We start from the raw sequence: 23227 nt of genomic DNA on the forward strand, positions 1-23227 counted from the left end.
GAACTAAATTTTGATGATAACCCAGATGAAGTTGAAAGAAGACCCCAAGCTTCAGATGAGACAAAATACCAGCCAACACATTGATTTCAGCTTTTTGAGATCCTGAGCAGAGAATATAGTTAAATATGCCTGTGCTTCTAGCCTACAGAAACTATGACATAACAAATAAGTATTATTTTTAACCTGATAAATATGTGATAATTTGTTACACATCAATCAAAAACTAATACATCCAGGTGTTGGATGGTGGTTTCTAAATTTTGTGAAAACAAACTTGCTCTGAACGTTCTTGCATATTGATTTGTGCATATGTGAAATCATATTATTTAGGGTATAGAGCTAGAAATAGAGTTGCTGGGTCTTAGAATAAATATATCTTCACACCTGATAGATATTTATAAACTTGTATTCTAAAGTAGTTTTACCAATTTATCTGCAGTATATGAGTGTTCTCTACTTCACAACTCAGCGACACCAGGCCTGATCAGGCTTTATTCTGCTTGAAACACTTAGCTCTTCATTTAGACTGAATTGATTTTTGCTGCTGCTGAGAGGTGGGGAATCACTTTATTTTATTTCCACTTGGATACCCAATTGTTCTAGAACCATTTATTGACTAGTCCATCAATTTCCCATGGTTCTGCAATACCAGCTAAGTCATAATGTGATTCCATATGTGAGTGTCCAGGTCAAGACACACAAGCTCTCTTGTCATCTCCTTTTGCCACTGAACTTTTTTTTTTCTAGTCAACATCCTTGCAGAGAGCCAAGCCCAGTAACTATACAGCTTAACTCAAGAATCTCAGTTAGCAATCTCCACCCTTCAAGGGTCTGTGACTTTGCCCCTTATGCCTGACACAGCATTAAAAAACAAAGTCTAGCAGAGAATAAATTCTCTCGGGAAGTTGCCATTTTTTGGCTGAGGGTACTTCCTGGTTTTTGGTCCCTGGAGTTTTCAGTATTTGGGAGGTGTATTAACTTGCCCTTTAAAAGGATGTTGGAGCCGAGCTCGGTGGCTCATCCTGTAATCCCACGCCTTTGGAAGACTGAGGTGAGTGAATTACCTGAGCCCGCGGGTTTGAGACCTGCCGGGCAACTTGGCGAGACCTCATCTCTACAATAAATCAAAATGAGCCGGGCATGGTAGTGCACGCCTGTAATTCTGGCTACTTAGAAGGCTGAGGCAGAAGGATCGCCGGAGCCCAGCAGATCGAGGCTGCGGTGGCTGGGAGCGGCCACTGCACTCCAGTCTGGATGACAGAGTGAGACTCCAATTCAAAAAATAAAAAATAAAAATAAAAAATAAAAGGATGTTCATTGCATTTTATCCAGAATTTCCTGAGGTTTTTAAAATCATGTTTTTCCATACATGATGAGAAACTGAGGTTCACTAATAAATTTTTGAGAAGAATAAAAAGCACTCCACTGACTGTCTTTCAGATGGATAGGTTGTATTTTGTATAAGCACAGCTGGAGGCAAGCCATCCAATGTTTGCCATCTACAGCCTCACCTTTCTTTGCCATAAGGTTATTGTCTCCTCTTGGAATCTCATATCCTCATCTTTACACTCTCCCAATCAGATATACAATGGAAAATCACTTTTTCACAAAATATCTGATGTATCCATTTACAACAAAGACAAACAAATCATTATCCCATAGTAGAAAACATAAGATCTCAAATAAGCCAAAAGGCAACATATGCTACAATATATGTACTCAGTTCTAACATAATGTCAAAGATGTCCTGGAGAGCATTTACAAATTCTGGGAACTTACTTATTATGTGCCTAGCACTGTCCTTCCAAATATCCTCTCATTTTAATAAGATAAAACGATAGCTTCTAAGGAAGGAGGTCTACAGAGCTTTATGAAGAGTTGTCTTTAGGAGTAAATATTATTTCAACAGACAAAGATTGGGGTCATGATGTTAGATGAAGGCATTCCACATAAGGAAAAACAAATGAGTACAACAGAGACATGAAGAATCATAGGGCATGAAGGGACATTTGTCAAAGGAGGTGTAGCGGCCATTGGGGGCCAGACAGACCAAGGAGGTTCTTCAGTGGTTGAAATTGTGACACAGGGGAGCTTTTGAAGATTTTTACTCTTTTTTTTTTTTTTTCCTCGAGAAGAGCTATTTTGAGGAATAGCTCTTCTGGAAGAAATGTTATTTCTCTAAGGAGGTACTTTCCTTGAACAAAATTTATTTTTATTTGACCAAAGACAAAAATTTATGGCCAGTGGATACATTTCAGACATCTTCGGAAGTAATTTTTTATTTTTTCTGTGAGGCCATTACTGTGTCAAATCTTTCACAGTCTCATAAAGTAAGTCCCATCTGAAGCTTTAGGCCAAATTGTTATCCATGACTAGACATGACTCTGCAATAGAAATTTGCAATTTGGTTTATTTTAAAGTGATGTCATGATATAGTTTATTGTAACTGTCTCCCCCCCCCAAAAAAAACTGTAAAATTAACTTTATTTCCTTCCCACTGTGACATTAGACTTTTTTGCCCCTATTTGAATTTATTTTTGTGGTGATTCATCAGCGGCATGGTGATAAAATAATATCCTGTGCCCTTTTTTTAGAGGATGATTTTAATGCTGCATGAATCACATAGAGATGGTCGTCTTTTCCTCTTGCTGTGTATTGAAATCATTGGTCCACTGAACTGCAAATAGCAGAATTATTTCTTCTCTTGAATAAAGCATCCTATTTCCTACCCCTAACCTCAGAAGTGTATTCTTCAGGGGAGGACCTCTCATGCAACCTAGCACATGCTGATAGTTTTCCACCAATTATCCTATTTGCAGCTCCCCAACTAAATGGCATTATTTTAATTGATTTCATTGCACCAACTTCAAAAATTAATGAAAGCCATTTATGAAAACTTTAAGACCTCAGTCAGTTAGGATGACCTTCTGTAACAATGTTTTCAGCAGTTTTTCTTTTTTGCGAAACATTCCATGGCAAGTCTCTCTGCTATGAATCTTCTTTCTTTCCTGCTCTTCTTCTCGTTGATAAACTCTATTTTAAAACTTTTTTTAAAAGAAGGTTTTTACTGATGAAAAGGTGACTATGTTATTATATATTTTGTTGGGTCTTGCCTACAAAAAATACAATCTGTAGTCAGAACCTGTAGTCAGATTCTCATGGCTACCTACAATTCTCATAAATAAAACAGGATAACAATAATAACATAATTTAGAGGATTGTTAGGAAGAGTAGAAGTGGTAATAGATGCAAACTAGTTAGCACTGTTCCTGCCATGTAATCAGCACTTAGCAAGTAGTAGCAGCTAGTGTGATTCTTAAGTGACATGGAAAGCCAACCACACTGAATTCTTAGCAGCAATCAGACAAACATGCAAAGGCCTCTTAGTAAATGATTGGGGAATTAACTGAATGGCTGGTACTCAGTTTTCTGTGCTGTATAGTAGTAAGTTTCACACTTTAAAAATAGTCTTCAATTCCAGTTTAGAACATTCTTTTTAATCAGTCCTTTGCAACTTACCACAAAAATACAAAAGGTTAAAAAAATTATATCACAAAAAATAAGACAAACTGCCAAATTATTGCCAGAATCTAAAATAGCTTATCATTAACTATTTCACATATGGAACTAAACAAAGTATCATTCAATGACTAATAAATAGATTAAATTCTTTCCCTTGAGCACACACCCCTTGGATATAACACCCAGAGTCTTAGTGAATCAGAAAACTAAACTGCCCATCCTCTGTAGAGGACTGTCTCAGATATCCTCTCTATGAAGCAATATTTGAAATCTTAATGTTCAGGAAACATGAAGGGATAAAGCATGTGTGTGTACATGTGTGAGTGTGCATGTGACTGAACACATGTGTGTGCCGACAGGGGTGAAGGGAGAGGTGGGAAACCTCTAGGCAAATGGAAGCTAATGTGTATACATCTTATAATCTTATATTGTACAATACGCATAGGATAAAAAGAACAGGACAGGCGAGGACTGACTGTAGAAAGAATTGGTATTAATAATAGTTTAGGCTTAGTATATTGCTATTGTTTTTGCTGTTACTAATTTGTGTTGTTTTCTTAGTTTACCATATATCATCAACTCAGAATTCCAGAGAAAAAAAGGCCATGGGCAAAGGATAAAAATCTCACCTCAATCCAACAGGAAGGTACTTGGTAAATTCTGCTAGGAAAAAAAACTCTAGAAATTTAGTAATAGAGTATGCATATTAAAATGAACCACCAAAAAGGGAATTCTGTTAACAGTCTAGACAAATATCACATTTTTTATCTCTTGAGATAAACAAAGCCATTTCAGGTTCAGTAAAAAGAGGGAGTAAAATCAACAGGGAGATTTTGAAAAGGTACAGCAAATTAAAGGAAAGGCAGTACTCTCTTGGAGAGTAAAGAGTTTTTTCCTGCATTGTTCATCTAGATGAAAATAATTTTTTTTTTTGAGTCGGGGTCTCACTCTGTCACCCAAATTGGAATGTAATGGCTGATCACAACTCATCACAGTCTCGACTTCCTGTACTCAGGAGATCCTAATGCCTTAACCTCCTAAGTAGCTGAGACTACGGGCATGTACCACCACACCCAGCCAACGTTTCTGTTTTTGTGGAGACGAGTTCTTGCTATGTTACCCAGGCTGGTCTCAAATTCCTGGACTCAAGCAGTTCTCCTACCTCAACCTCTTCAAAATGCTTATAAATAATAATAAATAATCCAAAGTGACTATAGGCATGAGCCACCATGTTCAGTCAAAAAATTACTATATTTATCTTATAGTTGCTGCCAATTCAACAATAAGTGAACAAAAAAATGTTAACTATATTTTCCTTGTTGTAAAAAGAATATAATGTGTCCAGCAAGGATCATAGCCAGGTCAAATAAATTTAAACAATTAAAGCAATTACCCTAAAGGGAAAAATAAACCAAAATTAAGATAGAAACAAAAAATGAGAGCCAAAACCCCAAAAAAAGCATACAATGGGGCATCCATGTTTCCTGGAATTTGGGCACAAGTATTACAAGTATATTTTTCTAGCAAATATACACTTAGATAAATAAAGGTGTTCATACAAGTTCTACAGTGATTATATTAAAACATAGTTTTGATAACTGTATAATATTTAAATATAATACTTTATATCAAAATTTCCTAGTCATTCCATATGAATGGACAGGAAATTTGTTTCAAAATAACTCCTAGAGAAACATCATTATTCCAGAAGTCTAGAAAGAAATTTCTTCAGTGGTCATTGTTATTAATAGCAACAGTTACTATGTGGGTACTTTTTATATGTAAGGCTCTACAATAAGAACCTTGCACAGACTTATTTCTCTTTCTCTAAATATATATACTTAATATATGTATTTATATTTATTTCATATATTTATTATATATTTTATATATGTATTTATTATTCTTCACTCTCTAAAACTGGTAGACTGCTCACATTCTAAATGGTGATGACAATGGTGATATATGTAGATATATCAATGAATAGAGAGAGAGAGGTAGACATATATGTATGTAGATATCCACATACATCTAATGTAATGCTCAAAACGACTCTATGAAGGACATTAGAAATGTTATCAAAAAGAGACAATGAGGAGCATCACCAAAAATTGATTAGAACCAACATGAAAACATAAAGCTACAAAAACTTAAGAGTATGGTTTAGGGTTAACAGATAGATAAATGAGGAAATCTTTATATTCATTAAAACAACATGTGACAAAGAAATTAGCACCACATAAATGATTAAAAGACTAAGTATCATTAAACCCCCTCATTCTGTGTACCAAAATACCTTTCTGATTAATTAGAGCAAGATATTCAAAGTAGAAAAATGTAGAGAACAAAACAAAGGTTTAACTAATCTTTAACTAATCTTGGGTGGCCAAAAACCTTCTAAGACTGAAAGAAAAACATCCATGATAAAGAATTACAAATTTGAATATTAAAGCAAGTCAAAAATAATCACCATAAATGTTTTTTAAAACAAAAGAAAATATAGAATACAGCTTTAACTTGCTAGTCATGTCAGCAAGAAAATGCCAGGTGGACAAGATTTGTTCATTTTTTTTGCTTTTAGTCCATGACAGTGCACACTTCTGGTAAGAAAGCACTGCATGTGTCAGTGAAAATTTATGAAACTTTTCTGGGAATCAGTTTTTCATTATATATCAAGACACTAAAAAGCATTTTTATTTTTATTTTTTGAGTCACCCAGGCTGGAGTACAATGGTATGCACGCTCATGGCCACCCCAGCATTGAGGCTGAGGTCATTCTTCCGCCTCAACCTTCCAAGTAGCCAGAACTACAGGTGCACGCTCCCGTGCCTGGCCAATTTTTTGATTTATTGTGAGACAGGTCTCACCAAGTTGGCCAGGCTGGTCTCGAATGCACAGACTCAGGCAATCCGAAAGAGCTGGGATTACAGGCTGAACCCACGAGCCCGGCTTAAAAGGCGTTTTTATACTTTCATCTTGCAATTACATTTCTAGAAATCTACCCTAAGAAAATAACCAGAGATGCATACAAAGATTGATCTTCAAAGAATGCTCTTTGTTGCATAATTTACTGTTGTGAAAATTTTGAGGCAAATTTTCTGTCCATCCATATGGAACGACTAGATAAATTTTGATATAAAGTGGCATATTATGCAGTTACCAAACTGTGTTTTTAATACAGTAATTAATGACATCATGATAAAGGGTGAAAATAAAATATTAACCAAAAATCATAATAAAAAACTATATTTACAACTGAATCCAGTCTTTTTTCTATTAAACAAATATGCCTAGAAAAATATAGTAAGCTGTTCAAATTCTAAAACAAATTATAAAAAATATATGCAACTTATTGTTTGAATTATGAGTATTTTATTCTTTATACATGTTGGTATCTTCAAATTTTTTACAGTGAATGGCTTCTTCTTTTTTTTTTTTTTTTTTGAGTTGGAGTCTCACTCTGTCACCCAGACTGGAGTGCAGTGGCCACTCCCAGCCACCGCAGCCTCAACCTGCTGGGCTCCGGCGATCCTTCCGCCTCAGCCTTCCAAGTAGCTGGAACTACAGGCACACACTACCACGCCCAGCTAATTTTTTATTTATTGTAGAGATGAGGTCTCACCAAGTTGCCCAGGCAGGTCTCAAACCCGCGGGCTCAGGCAATCCACTCACCTCAGCCTCCCAAAGGTGCGGATTACAGGCTGAGCCACAGAGCCCGGCTCTGCTTCTTAATTTAAACATAGAAATAGGAAGAGTTGATAAATAGTTATAAAACTTTAATTTGTAGTTACATATCATAAGAAAAATAATTTTAACAAGTACACGAACAGGTAAACTTTTAAAAGAAGAAAAACCATACATGTATGTATACACACACAGACACATGCTAGTTGTATTTATAATAAGACTAATTCTAGTTTTTTACTGTACAGTTACTTTCATTAATGAATAATTTCAGCTAAATATTTATTTGTAAACAACTATCAAATTTATTTTTAAGGTATTTAAGCACTGAAAAAGCACTCTTAGAAGTGTAGTTTTTAAATTTACATTTGCAACAGAAAAGACCATATTATTTTCGGGAAAGCTCTTTATCTGTGAACTTAGTGAAGAGAAGTGAGAAATCAAGGCTGATTACACGAATACCTCACACGATGAAAAAAAGGAAGCAAGAAAAGCTGTAGGTGAGACTTTACAATCTCAGGTGTTGTATTTCAAATAATTAAGTATACTTATTATTGGGCATAAGATGATAAACAGGAAAAATAGTAGTCACATTATTACAAAAACCAGACAAACACCATGTCTAAAGTTAAGTCTATTTTAATATGCAAAAACATAAGCATTTCCCTGACCAAAGCTGTTTTTTATTTACAGCTAAATGGAAAAATCTCGTTCTTGAGCATAGTTATACAGTTGGATAGTAAGGGAACACAGTGAAATTTTCCATGTAGATTCTGTGGTACTTTTGTTGCAGAAGTCTGCTTAATACTGTTACTTAACACTAGGACATAACTTTGTGTCTATACTGTTTTGTATCTGTTACTAAATGATGATTATACTGAAAGTAAAATATCAACTTTTATCTACAATTTTATAGCACATATTTGCCAATGAAATGCATAATTTATATTACAGAAATTTAATACGACTGACTAGCAAAATCACTAATTAAGAAATAGGTCATAAATACTCTAAGAAACTTGACAGTCTGTTCTCTGAAGAAAATTAATTCAGAAGTCCCCTATTTGCATAAATCTCCAGGTCTCATTTTCACAGCTGTTTGTTCTGTCAGCTAGATGGTTGCATTTCAAAATTATTTCAACCTAATTGATGGGAAGTATACCTTTCAACTAAAAATATCATGCTCCACAAGGAAGACTGTTAGGGGAGAAACCTAAATTCATTCAGTTCATCTGGTAAGTTTTCCTTAAAAATAAATATCTCTAATACATTTAAGTCTTCCTTTACTAAATTATTGTAATCATATTAAAATATAATTTATTATTTCAGATTCCCATCAAAAATGAAAAGGTCGTATCTTTTTTATGTGTAAAATAATAAGTAGAGCTTATTTTAGCAAAGAATAAGTCATACTGGGGATATCTATTTTTCATTAATCAGTTGAGCATAATATGGAGTTCCAGATATGTACCCAGTATTACATTAGAAAAAGTGATAAAAATGTTTAAATATTACTGAGAATAGGCATGTATATTGTTTGTTGTAGTAATTTAGAAGATGGAAAGGAATTGGCAATTATTAGATCTAAAAATGTCTTTTACTTGCAATACCAAAAAGAACAGCAGGAAATTGAAGTCAATAGATCCCAGCCCAGATACCAAGCAACACCATTTTCTACCTGGAAGCTGGAGTTAATTATTTAAGCCCTGTGCACTTCAGTTACCCATCTGCAATAGAGGCTATTCTACCTGCATTACATACTTCACAGGATTACATATGAAATAATGGAAAATTGGGGACTGCAAATCATCATACAAATGCCAGTCGTGGCTCAGTGTCTGTTCTCATGACATTTAATCTTAACTGAAACAAAATCCTAGGAGACTGCACAAATTCATGGTCTTGTCTTATTGATGTTTATGGTATTACATGCAGAAGTTAACCCAAGCATGACCAGGATAAGAGACAACTGGACATACCTATTTTCATAGCTAGCAAAAAGATTCGCTGGTTTTTTGCAAATGTGTTGCTGCCATTAGTTTTCTTTTATTCTTGAAATTATATTTAAGTGTAGACTTTACTTAAAGTAATTTGCTGCTAGAATAGGCATAATGTTCTAATGTCTGCTTTGCTTCTAATTATATTCAAGCTCACTTTGACATTTAAGGCCAATTACATTAGTTTAGATTCAGTAAGACTTTTCCTTAGTCATCTAAAATTTGAACAATAAACTGTTTCTTTTTTCCTCCTCTTTCTGTATTCACTTTAGTGGAATGCTTGGCAAGAAGCATATTTTGGGAATTGTAAAAGCAAAATAAATAATGTGGACTCATTTGGAAAAAAAAGCAAAGAACTGTTTGGTCTTTCTTGCCAACAAAAGGCAGTCACAGGATTAACTGAAACCACCAGTTTCAACTCTATTTCCTTCTAAATCACAAGGAATAAGGCATAATTATTGTATAGATATATTGATATTTAAAATGCTTCAGTTCTATTAACACAAACATAACTGATTTCAACAGATCTCTAATTTCAAAAGAGTTCAGAGAGAGAGAGAAAGAGAAAGAGAGAGACATACATGGCTCCAAAAACTTTATCTAAAGTCACTAAAAATTAAATCCTCAGAAGCAGTTTTCTGTGACAAAATTCAGTCAGTGTTTCTTTGTGTTTTTAAATTCCAGTCTATGTGTTGTCTCGAGACCCAGAGCAAAACATCTAATTTACTTATGCTTTACTTTTAGTCTTGGATAACTCTGCAATTTTTACTGTTTATTCAATGAAAGACTGAGGAGTTGTGAGCACCAAAAGGCATTTATAGTACCCATAAATAACAAAATGTTCACTCTCACCTTTTTCTTTAATGAAATTAAATTAAACTAATTAAATCAAAATTAAAGAAAAAGGTGAGATCTACTAAGGTAAGATCTAGCCTGGAAAAAATATACTGGAAGGTATATAGCATTAAAACAAAATTTTCTAATTGACTGCCATTATAAATTAATAGAGTATAGAGTAGTTGACATCTACAGCTGTATAATATCATAGAAATCATTTAGTTCAAAGATGAAATAAAATGCCATCAAAACTAGTCAAATTTTCAAAATGATGTATCTTTAAAAATTGGCTTAGAATATATTTTATTCTCCCTGTAATCCCAGCACTTTGGGAAGCCAAGGTGAGTGGATTGCCTGAGCCCGCAGGTTCGAGACCAGCCCGGGCAACTTGTTGAGACCTCATCTCTACAATAAGTCAAAAATTAGCAGGGCGTGGTAGCGCGCGCCTGTAGTTCCAGCTACTCGGAAGGCTGAGGCGGAAGGATTGCCGGAACCCAGCAGGTTGAGGCTGCAGTGGCCGGGAGCGTGCCACTGCACTCTAGTCTGGGCAACAGAGTGAGACTCCAACTCAAAAAAAAAAATAATATATATACATATATGTGTGTGTGTGTGTGTGTATATATATACACATATACATATATAGTTTATTCTGTATCATTTTTGAGCTTTATAAAAATAAAATCACATGATATATGACAAAAAGCTTTTTTTATTACCAGCATAATTTTCTTATTGTAGTAAAATACATACGAAACTTGCCATTTTAACTATTTTAAAGTGTATGCTTTAGTGGTGTTAATTACATTTTCCAGTCTTGTACAACCATCACCACTATTGACCAAACTTTTTCTTTTTTTAAATTTTTTTATTTTAAAGATGGGTACAATTCAGGGCTAGGTATACAAAGGTTCATTATGCAGGTTCCCTTGTTGATGAATTTTTGCGTGCTCTCCCCCCCATCGGCAGTTTCCAGCTACTGCCAACGCTTTTCTTTTTTTTAAGCTGTAGTTTCACTCTGTCACCCAGACTGGAGCATAGTGGCACGTTCAAGGTCACCCCAGCGTTGACCTGCTGGGCTCCATCAATCCTTCTGCCTCAGCCTTCCAAGTAGCCAGAACTATAGGCACACGCTACCACACCCGGGTAATTTTTTTTAATTTATTGTACAGATGAGGTCTTGTCAAGTTGCCCGGGCTGTTCTCAAACCTGCGGGCTCAGGCAGTCTACTCGCCCTGGCCTCACAAAGTGCTGGGATTACAGCCTGAGCCATCGAGCCAGGCCGCCAATCCTTTTCTTATAGTATTACGATAATTGCTCAAGGCTCACTTATGAGTGAGAACTTGCCATACTCATTTCTTTGTTTTGGTGATAGATCACTCGGTATTATAGACTCTAAGTTCGTCCAAGTTGCTTTGAAGTTCATAATTTTGTCCTTCTTTAATGACTGCGTAATATTCCATCTTGTATACGTATCACATTTTTAAAATCCAGTCCTTTTTCAGTGGGCAGCACAGTTGGTTCCATGTTTTTGCTATTGTGAACAATGCTGCAGTAAACATAGGTGCACGGGTATCTCTTTCATAGAGTAATTTGAGTTCCTCTGGATATATTCCCAGTAGGGAGATTGAGGGGTCATATGGGAGGTCAATTTTTAGATCTTTTAGGAATCGCCAACTGTTTTCCACAGAGGTTGTACTAGTTTACACTCCCGCCAACAGTGTAGAAGTGTTCCCTTTTCCCTGCATCCTCTCCAGCATCTGTTGTTTTTTGAGTTAATGTTGGCCGTCTTGATTGGAGTTAGGTGGTATCTCAGCCTATCACCATACACAAAAATCAACTCCAAATATGTCAAAGACCTAACTGTAAAACCTCAAACTATAAGAACTTTAGAAAATGCAGGAGACACCTTTATGGAAATTGGAACTGGCAACCAAATCCTGATCAAAACCCAAGTGCCCATGCCATAAGAGATAAGATAGACAAGTGGGACCTCATCAAACTGAAAAGCTCAGAAACTCAAAGCCAAAGAAATCATCAAGAGAGCAGGGAGACAGTCCACAGACTGGGAAAAATTATTTGCCAACTGTATATCTGACAAAGCCTAACATCTAGGATCTATAAGGAACTCAAACATGCTGAAAAGAAAAAACAGCCACATAACAAAGTGGGCAAAAGATATGAATAGATGCTTCTCAAAAGAAGACACACGATCAGCCAACAGATACATGAAAAAATGCTCAATCTCACTGGTCATCAAAGAAATGCAAATTAAAAACACACTGAGACAAAAAGTTTTAAGTTTAAAAAATACACAGGATTTCTGAAATGTTAACCAGTGTGATAGAAGTTGATTTTTTTATATGTCATTAATACCAATTTTTAAATTATTTTAAAATAGTATTTGTATTAATGTTTTAATGTTGATAAAGTCTTCACATATACTTTATTTTGATTCTGAAAACAATCTTCAGAGGGTTATAATATGATCGCATATTTGAGGAAAATTGGTTTCAGAACAACTAGCTGTTTTTGCCCTAAGCTAGTCAGTGACCTTATCTCAAACTCAGGCCCTGTGACAGCAGAGGCCGAGCACTTGGTTCTTTGTCTCACTGCTCTGCTGACTCACAGAGCATCATGGTCTTCATATTCAGCTGATTTCATCTCTATTTTAACCTGTGGTCTTTCAGCCATTCCTTCTAGGAATGTGATATCTTGAGAGTGAGAGTAGAGATGGGGGTGGCTGAAGTTAGAGCAGAGGAAGTTTAAGGACAAAATTATGGATGTCGCGGCAACTTGGATGGTTGGATACTCAGTGATCTATCATAGAAACAAAGAATCGAATACCACATATTCCCACTTATAAGTGAGCCCTGAGCATTTATCACAGTAAGAGAGGGATCCGCAGTAGCGGGATACTGCCAGGGGAAGGTGAGGGAACGTAACATCACTAAGGGTACCTGACCCTAAACTAGGGGAAGTGAGGACCAGTTGGGGGCCCCAACTTCACCTGCACATAAACTACTTATGTACCTAATCCTGACTTGTACCCCACATCTTTGCAATAAAATAAAATAAAATTGCAGGTACCAAGAACAAACAGGTTTGCAGCCAGACTCGGTGGCTCAGCCTGTAATCCCACGCCTTTGGGAGGCTGAGGTGAGTGGATTGCCTGAGCCCGCGGGTTCGAGACCCACCTGGGATACTTGGCGAGACCTCATCTCTACAATAAATCAAAAACTAGCCGGGCGTGGTAGCGCGTGCCTGTAATTCCAGCTACTGGAAGGCTGAGGCAGAAGGATTACCGGAGCCCAGCAGGTTGAGACTGCGGTGGCCAGGAGTGGCCACTGCACTCCAGTCTGGGCAACAGAGTGAGATTCCAACTCAAAAAAAAAAAACAAAAAAAAACAGGTTTGCTAGGCCATGTTGAGGTCCCTTTGGATGCTATGGTGGGAGGGAATCTGTTTCCGGGAGGTATAACTTTCTCCCCAGTACAACTGGATGGCTATGGATAGAGTCTGGCAAAAAACAAAACAAAAACAAAAATAAAACAGAGAGATGGAATTTGACAAACTGCGAAGAGTGTAACTGGATTGATGGACTATGGAATTCCATCTAAGCGAGATCTATACAGGGATTTGAAATAAAGAAATGGCGATTGCCAAAGGCTTTAATATTGCAGTACTGTACTTTTACTATAAATTTCAATTCCACGGTATTTGTACCTAAGTACAATTTTGTTTAGCCATGATAATTGGAAGCTCTTGGAACTTTTATTTACTGTGAGATTTTAAATATATTTAATGGCATGTTTATTGGTTTTTCCTATCCTCTAACCCTAACCCTAACCCTAAAACTCTAATTCCATCTAGGTTACTGCGAAGTTCATGATTCTGTTCTTCTTTATGGCTCATAGTATTCCATTGTGTATATGTACCACTTTTTTTAATCCAGTCCTCTTTTGATGGGCAGCTCAGTTGGTTCCATGTTCTTGCTATTGTGAACAATGCTGTGATAAACATACATGTGCAAGTATCTTTTTCATAGAGTGACCTGAGTTCTTCCGGGTATATTACCAGTAGGGGGATTGCAGGGTCTATGGAAGGTCGATTTTTAGAACTTTTAGGAATCGCCACACTGATTTCCACAGAGGCTGAACTAGTTTGCACTCCCACCAACAGCTCACAGAAACAAAGAGCTGAGTATTGAATGCTCTCACTCATAAGTGGACCTTGAACAACTACCGTATTACCATAAGAAAAGGATTGAAAGCGGCAGGAAACTGCGGGAAGTAGGGTGGGGAGGCGGGGAGGTGGAATTGACAGTAGTCAATATCTGCCTGGGGAGGGGCACACCTCATTCACCTGCACGGTGAATATTTGTATACCCAGTCCTGAAATGTACCCCACAATTTTAAATAAAAATTAAAAGAGGAAATTTTTAAAAAAGATCTTCATTCTGTCAGTTATGAGTTTGCCAACCAATGTACTTTTTAAAAATGTAACCCTAACATTTAGGTAGGTCCAATATTTACTGTATATCTATGTCATTTTAAATATTGTTAAAGCATTGAATAGTTAAATAAGTTTTAAATAAAAGGAATCCTATAATAAAACATGAAAGGATTACAAGGTCCGTGGGTTTTTCAGAAGATAAACACTCTTCTACAAATTATTGCTATTTGAGTAAAAAAAGAAGAAATGAGGAAATTGAGTAGGTGAGCAATTAAGGCAACTAGAACCAAAAGAGGTGTCACTTTTGCACTCAGTGAATACTACCATCAAGGCAAGTCTTTTACTTTAGGGCTGTCTGGCAGTAAGACACAGCAGGAACACCCACACTAAAAATGTTGAGCTACTATATAAATTGTCAAGTGGATTTCATTTTGAAAGCAATTCTTTGTAGAGAGGGAGTTCTTGAACCCAGCTAAAAATAAAGAAAATAGATGAAAGTTACACTGTAAAAGTTGTATGTGGATGATATGAGTTGTATTCCCCATCATATTTTTTAAAATTTAGTGTGCACATTTTTTAAAATGAAAGAAATACATTTTACATGTATTTTAATACAAACGGCTTTTTAAAATTAAGTAAAAAGTGATTTACCAAAATGTAAGTTCATACAAAAACTTGTATACGAATGTTTATGGCAGTATTATTCATAATAGCCAAAAAGTGGAAACAACCTACGTATCTATCCACTGAAAAACAGATCAGATATGGCATATTCGCTCAATGAAATATTATTTGGCAATAAAAATGAATGGAGCTCCAGTACATACTACAACATAGAAGAAACCTGACCACATATTGTATGATTCCATTGATAGAACATATCCAGATTGCATAAATTCACAGAGAGAGAAAGATTATTGGTTGCTAAAGACAGAGAAAGGGAGGAATGGAAAGTTACTACTAATGAGCGCATCATTTCTTTTGGGAATAAAGAGAATGTTCTTAGATTAGATAGAGGTAATGGTTGCACGACTCTGTGAATAAATTAAAAGCCACCTATTACATACTTTAAAAGGTTAATTTTATGGTATGTGAGTTGAATCTCAATAAAGCAATTAGTTAAAAAAAAAAGAGTACCCCCTTCCCTAGTTTCTTAGTCCTTTCCATGCTAGTCCTGAGAGTTACAAATTTATTATATATTTCAACTTTTATATGTACACAGAAACATATCCATAGATGTGTGTTACAAATGGAATAACAGTTATTTTGTTTGCTGTATTTTGACCAAAACCTAAGATGTTTACCCATTCAACTTTCTCTTAATATTTGATTACATTTTAACCTAAATTAATATCCATACATGCTAAAATCCCAAATTACACATTGAGGCATCAAATGTCAAAGGTTATCCATGATACTTTTTTTTAAGGGTTAAGAACTTCTAGCCGGGCTCGGTGACTCAGCCTGTAATCCCGCGCCTTTGGGAGGCTGAGGTGAGTGGATTGCCTGAGCCCGCGGGTTCGAGACCTGCCTGGGCAGTGAGACCTCATCTCTACAATAAACCAAAAAATCAGCCGGGCATGGTAGCACATGCCTGTAATTCCAGCGACTTGGAAGACTAAGGCGGAAGGATCGCTGGAGCCCAGCAGGTCCAGTCTGGGTGACAGAGTGAGACTCCAACTCAAAAAAAAAAAAAGAACTTCTATGCAAGACCTGGATAAACACATTTAGTCTATTTTGTTCAGCACCAGAGAATGTCCTTGCTCTGTCTTCACTTAACACTAATAATATCCATTATTAGATATTTGGGGTCAGAAATAGTTCATTGGAGCTTGAAGGAGTGAAGGATTTACCACCATTGATCATTTCACCTTTGCCATGGTACTATGGCATGGGTCATTGGTGGCCCTGATGGAAGCCTGATACAGGTGACATTGCCCAGCCCACCTATGTTTGATATTCAAGGGCTGTGAGGAACAAAAGACCTTCTTTTTTTGGTCTTTGGTGGTCTGATTTTTATCCATCTCCCAATCTCAGTATATAACCGAAAAATACAGCACCAAAATGTGAGGCCGCTTAGGGGCAAACCATCATCTGTTTTAGTAGAAATATCAAGGAATAGCGAGCACACATGCAGAACTGAGAATAAGAATGAATGTTGGATTTAGCAGGATTTCCTAAAAGAGTGGATACAGAATGTCAGGAAATGAGAAGGACCAAAGATGTCTTCAGGATCATTGGTCTGAATAACTTGAAGACTGGATTTGCCATTTTCTGAACTGAGAAGGAGTGCAGAAAGGACGGGTTTGGAAGTGGGACATGAAGGGTTTAATTTAAGGCATCAAATGCTTGAAATTCCTGCTTCTAACGTCTGTCCAAGTGGAGATGTTAAGTTGATTCCGGGGATGGGGCTGGAAATTCAAATGTGGGAGTCATCAGTATGTTTATCAGTGTTATTTAAAGGCATTATAACAGATAAGATCAACTAGTTAGTAAGTGTTGAGATATAAGAAAAAGATATATGGTCGAACCCTGAGGCTCACTTAGAGATCAGGATATTGAGGAGAAACCAACAAAGAAGCCCAAAAAAGGCTGCATTGGATTTTGTGACTCTCTGCTACAGTGCTCTGGACCTTTTGGTGACTCAGAGACCCCTGTTCGCTGCTTTTTGATGTATTTGCTCCAGCAGCATCCCTGTGACAGCTTATATCCTCACACTCTTCTCTGGTGCTTTCACCCTTTACTCTCTGGTTCTCACCCGCTTCTCATATATATGACAAATATGATACACTCTAGTTAGAAAACAGGAACTCATGAAGCTAGTGATTTTCAAAATCTTTCTTCTCCATTAGGTAGAAATCATCGCAATCTCTTAATTCAATACATTATGTTTTCCACTTAAATTCTGTTCATTCAGAGATTTTGTTTCCTTGGAAATCAATATGTGTGTGTAACTTGGCCTTTGTGATTTCCCTTACATTGTCCATACTCAACTGCGTGGCCAATCTTCATTCGTTTGTTGACTTCCAGATTCTATTGCTGACAATGTGATTTTTCTTAATAGTTTCTGATTGAAATTCACTAGATAATTTTTTGATTGATTTATTTTCTAGTGGGGTAATGTTATTTATTCCAGATCACCTCCTATGCAAACTGGACCCTTTGCAAGTTAATTGTTCATCCTGGGTTCAATTGGCAGAAGGATGGCACCTGCACTTGTAAATATAGTTGTTGACCCCTGTTTGCACATAGAGGTTTGGACTTGAGAGGTAAAATATCAAAATAGTACAAAAGCACTGATGCCCCTACCCCTAAAACCTAAGGAAATGAATAAAGCAACCTTAAAAAAATTACACCAAAATAATCCCACTAAGGAAAGGCTACAATCTCACACCATTTTTCAAGCAATTAGTGGGAAATAAAACAGATACTCCATTTAACTTTGAACATTTGCCTTCTAATACTGTATGTGTTATATGTATCAGAGCCTCAGAGGAAGGATTGTATCTTAGATCATTACCTAACTTGCTGGAAAGCGTGGAAGACCCAATTATGATAGCAAAAAAAAAAAAAAGTAAAAAACAATCAAATTTGAGGATATAATTGTACACGTGACATAAGTTAGAAAATGAAAAGAGAGAAAAGGGGTAACCTGACAGGTAGCTGTGCTAAACACCCTCATTTTACACTGGGAAGAGTCAAGTCATTGTAATCTAGCGGTGGAATAAGAAGTAGAGATTTATGTACAAAATTTGGGAGTGGTTAGAAAAAGTAGGAGTGATGTTTGTGCCTGAACTAAATCTTCATGTAACAAAATCTACATCTAAAGTGGATAAATCAATAAATACTGAATAAGGATAGGGCTAGCACCACCAGAGTAAAAACAAAAGTGGTTAAAAATAGTAGTCTTTGGGAAGTGAAACTGAGACAATTAGGCATGAGACTGCCATATTTTATTCATTAAGAAATTTGCCATAGGATTTCTTTACTGCTTAATGTTTCAAAGATATGATCTCACATTGATTAAAATTTTGAAAAATAATATTAAGAATGCGCTTAGCAAGGAGTGAACAGAAACTATATAAGAAGAAATCTTTGTTCAGAATCATGAATAAAATCTTAATAAAGGGAAATATATGCATTTCTCTTAGATTGGAAAAAAATTGAGAAAAATAACAATTTTTCTTAAACTAATATGATTCTAATGAATAAAACAACAAGATCCTAAAGGAAAAATAGCATATAAAATATGTAAGAAAATTCTGAAAACAGTTGTGAGTAAGGGTTAGTAACCTTAGCAGTTATTAAAACGTACAATCAGCTGGGTTCGTTGGCTCAGCCTCCAATCCCACACTTTGAGATACTGAGGTGAGTGGATTGCCTGAGCTCGTGGGTTCGAGACCCGCCTGGGCAACTTGGCGAGACCTCATCTCTACAATAAATCAAAAATCAGCTGGGCCTGGTAGCGCGCTCCTGTAATTCCGGCTACTCGGAAGGCTGAGGCGGAAGGATCGTCAGAGCCCAGCAGGTCGAGGAGCCCAGCAGGCCAGGAGCGGCCACTGCCCTCCAGTCTGGGTGACAGAGTGAGACTCCAACTCAAAAAAAAACAAAACAAAAACAACAACAAAAAAAGTACAATCAATTACTAGTCAATTGGGAGATAAAATAAATTGATGAGAAATAACAGAAATAAAAAGTCTATTGATAGGACCATAAGTATATGAATTTTTGATATTGATAAAAAGGAATATTTCCAATTAATGAAGAAAAGACATGTCTTCAACTACAATGTGTTGAATCAACTGATCATCTATTGAAAAGAAAAAAAATGAAGATTAAATCCTGTCTCATTATTTATACCAAAAATAAACCTCAGATTTAAGCTGATTTAAACAACCACTTCAGGTTTGGCGTGCTTACAAGAATAAAATAAGGAAAGTATAAAACAACTGTATAAAACCATGAGTAAGTTTATATCTAATCTCGCAACGACAGAAGATGCTTTAAGCAAAATAAAAACACTTTAAATAAAAGAAGTAGCCAATTAGATCACACAGAAATGTAAAAATTATCTTTGTAAAAATAAATGTATAGGGAAAAATACATTGAACCTATGTGACAGATAAAAGATGAGTTTTCTTCATTTAGAAAGAGCTGGTGCAAACCAATAAGGACAAAAAAAGTCAGCAGTATAAGAAAGCAGGATAACCTGCAAACAGGTAGTGCAGAGAAAAGATGCAACTTCCCCTAAGTCTCTGCTCGTCATTCCTTCATCACAAAGGTCAATTGCTATCATTTTCCCAAAACAGTTCCTGAGTCACCCAAGAGGAATAAGTTAGTTCTTCTATGCTGTTCCTTGGTAGCTTCGCCATATTTCTCTGACATGCGATACTTTTCACACATTCACCTTTTTCTTCTTCTCTCAGTCCTAAATGTCTTAACAGAGGAAACCATGCCTACTCATCTCAGTCCTCAGCCCATCAAATCTTTAGCAGCCACTAATAATCCTTGTCTGAATAAAAAGGGAACAGAGGCCCAATGGACAACATGATAGTAAGTGTACTTGAGGCTCAATCTTGAACAAACTTGAATTTGAATTTGAATTTAAATTTCTGGGTAAAATCGTAACAAAACTGACAAGGCACCTTTCTAGCAAAATGCAAGTTACTTTTCAACCTTTCATGGAAATAGTCCATGGCACTCCCTTTCTTTGGATATTAACATAAGCCACCATAAACACACAAATCCCATTGTAACAAAAAGCTTTACTCTCAAATAGAATTCACAGCATCTCACAATATGAACTTTCAGGTGGTTGAGCTATGCATAAATGAGATTTTTTTTTCTGAGACTCTGAAAAAAGGAGAGGATAACCCCAGTGTTCTTGCCCGCTTTGCTTATCTCACGCCAACAGATTACAATCCCATAGCTCCGCGTTCCTGAGTATTTACTGAATGCATAATAGCTGAGTTTTCATCAAAGGTAATGCAGTAAACAAAAACAAATTAAGTGGGTTTGTGCCCAAGACAGCTGACAAGTACACCTGAATTTTTGGTCTCTAGATACCAAAAATAAATCTGTTGAACTTAATCACAAACTTTCCTGTCACTCTGGGGAAAAGAAAGCCATGTCCAGTAAAATTCCTTTTACTCTGGCAGGCATTTTGACTCTTCACCTATTGCTGTCGAATCTTTAGGATATACATGTGCTTTCACACTGGTGACACCTTTGTTGGAGAAAATACAGCTATTTTTATGGGAATCATTTTTGGAACTTGTGTTTCTCTCCTTTGAATGTAATAAATACCCAACAGAAAAATAATACAGGGATTAGTTCTGTGATAAGTTCTGACAGACCTATGAGGTTAGATGATGTGTTGCAAGATTTTTGAAAGCAATTTTTAGGAGTTAGTGTTAATTTTTTTGAAGCGTGGCCCCTCTCTTAGGCACCATGGCCAGGAAAATATAATATTGCCCTTGATGATGCTGGAGTCAAGTAGCAATAACAACATAATTCATACTTGAACAAAACACCTTGAAAGATAATGCAATTATAGAAATTAACTCAAGGAGAGACAATAAGTGCTTCTCCAGATCCTCACCCAAGAAGGATGGGTAGACGTAATGGACCAAACTCTAAATGCTGGGGGACATATGTGGGCACCTGTGGTTGCCATCTATTTCATTCTCTATCATCTCTTTGCCACTCTGGTGAGTTTAGCATTTCTTTTCAATTCTACCTTGGAATTAATCATGAGGTGAGCATCAATAGATACTTGGCCTATTATCAATTTCAAAAATTCAAGCCAAAGGACACTTTTGGTAAAGGGTAAGTGAAAAAAAAGTATCTCCTAGTTCAAGATTCAATTAACAGTAAAGTACTCCTTTATTTGAATAGGTTCACTGTGTTCTAAAAAGGTTAGCTATCAGTAGTAAAGGAAATCATGCAATGTGATTAGGCCTGGGCAGATCCAAGATTTCACTGAATGCAGGATGCAATACTTGGAAAAGTACTTACTTTGGAGTCATAATGCCTGGGTGCTATTCTATTTGTGCCACTAATTTGATAGAGTGACTTTGGGCTAACCACTTATCATCTTTGAGTTTAGTGTTTCCTTATCTTCAAAAGGAAAGAATCAGATTAGATGATCTTTAGACTCTGAAATCCTATCAGTGAAACAGGGCTTCTATCTTGGTCTCAGTCTCTTTCCATCATCCTGGACTTTATTTCTTGGAATTCCAATACCTGAGTATTCAATTTACACTTTCATTGTGCTGAAGCCCTTAAAGATGTTTTTAAAGAGTCACTAGACTCCAATTGTCAGCTTTTTCCAGACATCATCATAGAGTCTTATTAAAAAGTATTTATTGACCACTAATGTGCATAGGATACATGAGTTGGAAATGCATGTATACTTATATATTTAATTAGAAAAACATGTTAAGAATGGACTTGGCCAAAGATCTTGGGTGAAAGAGTTTAAGACTTTCAGCTTTGCTGACTTTTGTTGGATTGCTCTGCCTTTTGGTCTTGGCATCTTCCATGATCTTGACTCTGTGCCTTGAATTTTTTTTTTTAATCATGAAAATGTGTTTGTCTTTAAGTTGCTAAGCATGGCAATATTATTTAGAAATATTTCTTTTTTTAAAAGTCACATGTTTTTAATATGACAACTGAAATAATTTGATAGATGGGTACTGTAAAAATAAAATTAGGGTTGCTTTTCCTTTATATGCTTTAAACAATCAAATATAATTCACTATAAAAATAAGTTTCTCTTAGCAGCAGAAGCAAAAAGTAATAATCTCTTGAAAATGTTAAATAGCTTTCAGAAAGGAAAAAAAGGCAAGTTAGCAAAGATTTGAATTTTTTTAAAATTTGCTCAACAGTATTTACCACTAATAAGACTAACTTTAATAGAGGGTAATTATATTAGCTTTCTACACCGAATAGTTAGATATCACATTTTTAAGACCTTTATTCTTAGCTCTTTTGCATCTGTTGAATCAAGACTGTCCTTACCCTGATTAATCAGATAAAAACCAGTAATATTAAGATCAAAGTCCTTGAACATCTATACTAATTTTAAGTTGCATGCAAGCCTAAAGCTAGTGTGTAATACCTCCATTCTCTTCCTCTGTAGGCATTTATGTCCATGTTCCAGATCCTCACCCAAGAAGGATGGGTAGACGTAATGGACCAAACTCTAAATGCTGTGGGACATATGTGGGCACCTGTGGTTGCCATCTATTTCATTCTCTATCATCTCTTTGCCACTCTGGTGAGTTTAGCATTTCTTTTCAATTCTACCTTGGAATTAATCATGAGGTGAGCATCAATAGATACTTGGCCTATTATCAATTTCAAAAATTCAAGCCAAAGGACAAATGCAAAGTAGTCTTGTTGGATGAGATTCCTTCCATTCTAAATTTCTGTAAATTAAAGAACTGCTTGGGCTGGACATGGTAGCTCATGACTGTAATCCCAGCACTTTGGGAGGCCAAGATTAGGGGACTGCCTGAGCCCACGGGTTTGAAAACAGCCTGGGCAACTTGGAGAGTCCTCATCTCTACAATAAATTTTAAAAAGTAGCTGGGCTTGGTGGCTCAGCCTATAATCCCACGCCTTTGGGAGGCTGAGGTGAGTGCCTGAGCCCGCGGGTTTGAGACCCGCCTGGGCAGGTGAGACCTCATCTCTACAATAAATCAAAAAATTAGCCAGGTGTAGTAGCGCGCG

At 36.2% G+C, this 23227-nt stretch overlaps 1 protein-coding gene across 3 annotated transcripts in view; it reads left to right on the forward strand.

Annotated features, from left to right (window-relative positions):
• NALCN (sodium leak channel, non-selective) overlaps window positions 1–23227 on the forward strand; it is a 363914-nt gene that overhangs the window by 190662 nt on the left and 150025 nt on the right. For all 3 annotated transcript variants that reach the window (XM_008048630.2, XM_008048631.2, XM_021707824.1), the window contains one exon: window positions 22635–22772. In XM_008048630.2, coding sequence (XP_008046821.1) covers window positions 22635–22772 — 138 coding nt within the window. The remainder of the gene's footprint in view (window positions 1–22634; window positions 22773–23227) is intronic.

The sequence above is a fragment of the Carlito syrichta genome, unplaced genomic scaffold (assembly GCF_000164805.1).
Source record: "Carlito syrichta isolate Samal-C Ts95f unplaced genomic scaffold, Tarsius_syrichta-2.0.1 Scaffold126448, whole genome shotgun sequence".
Lineage (NCBI taxonomy): Eukaryota > Metazoa > Chordata > Mammalia > Primates > Tarsiidae > Carlito > Carlito syrichta.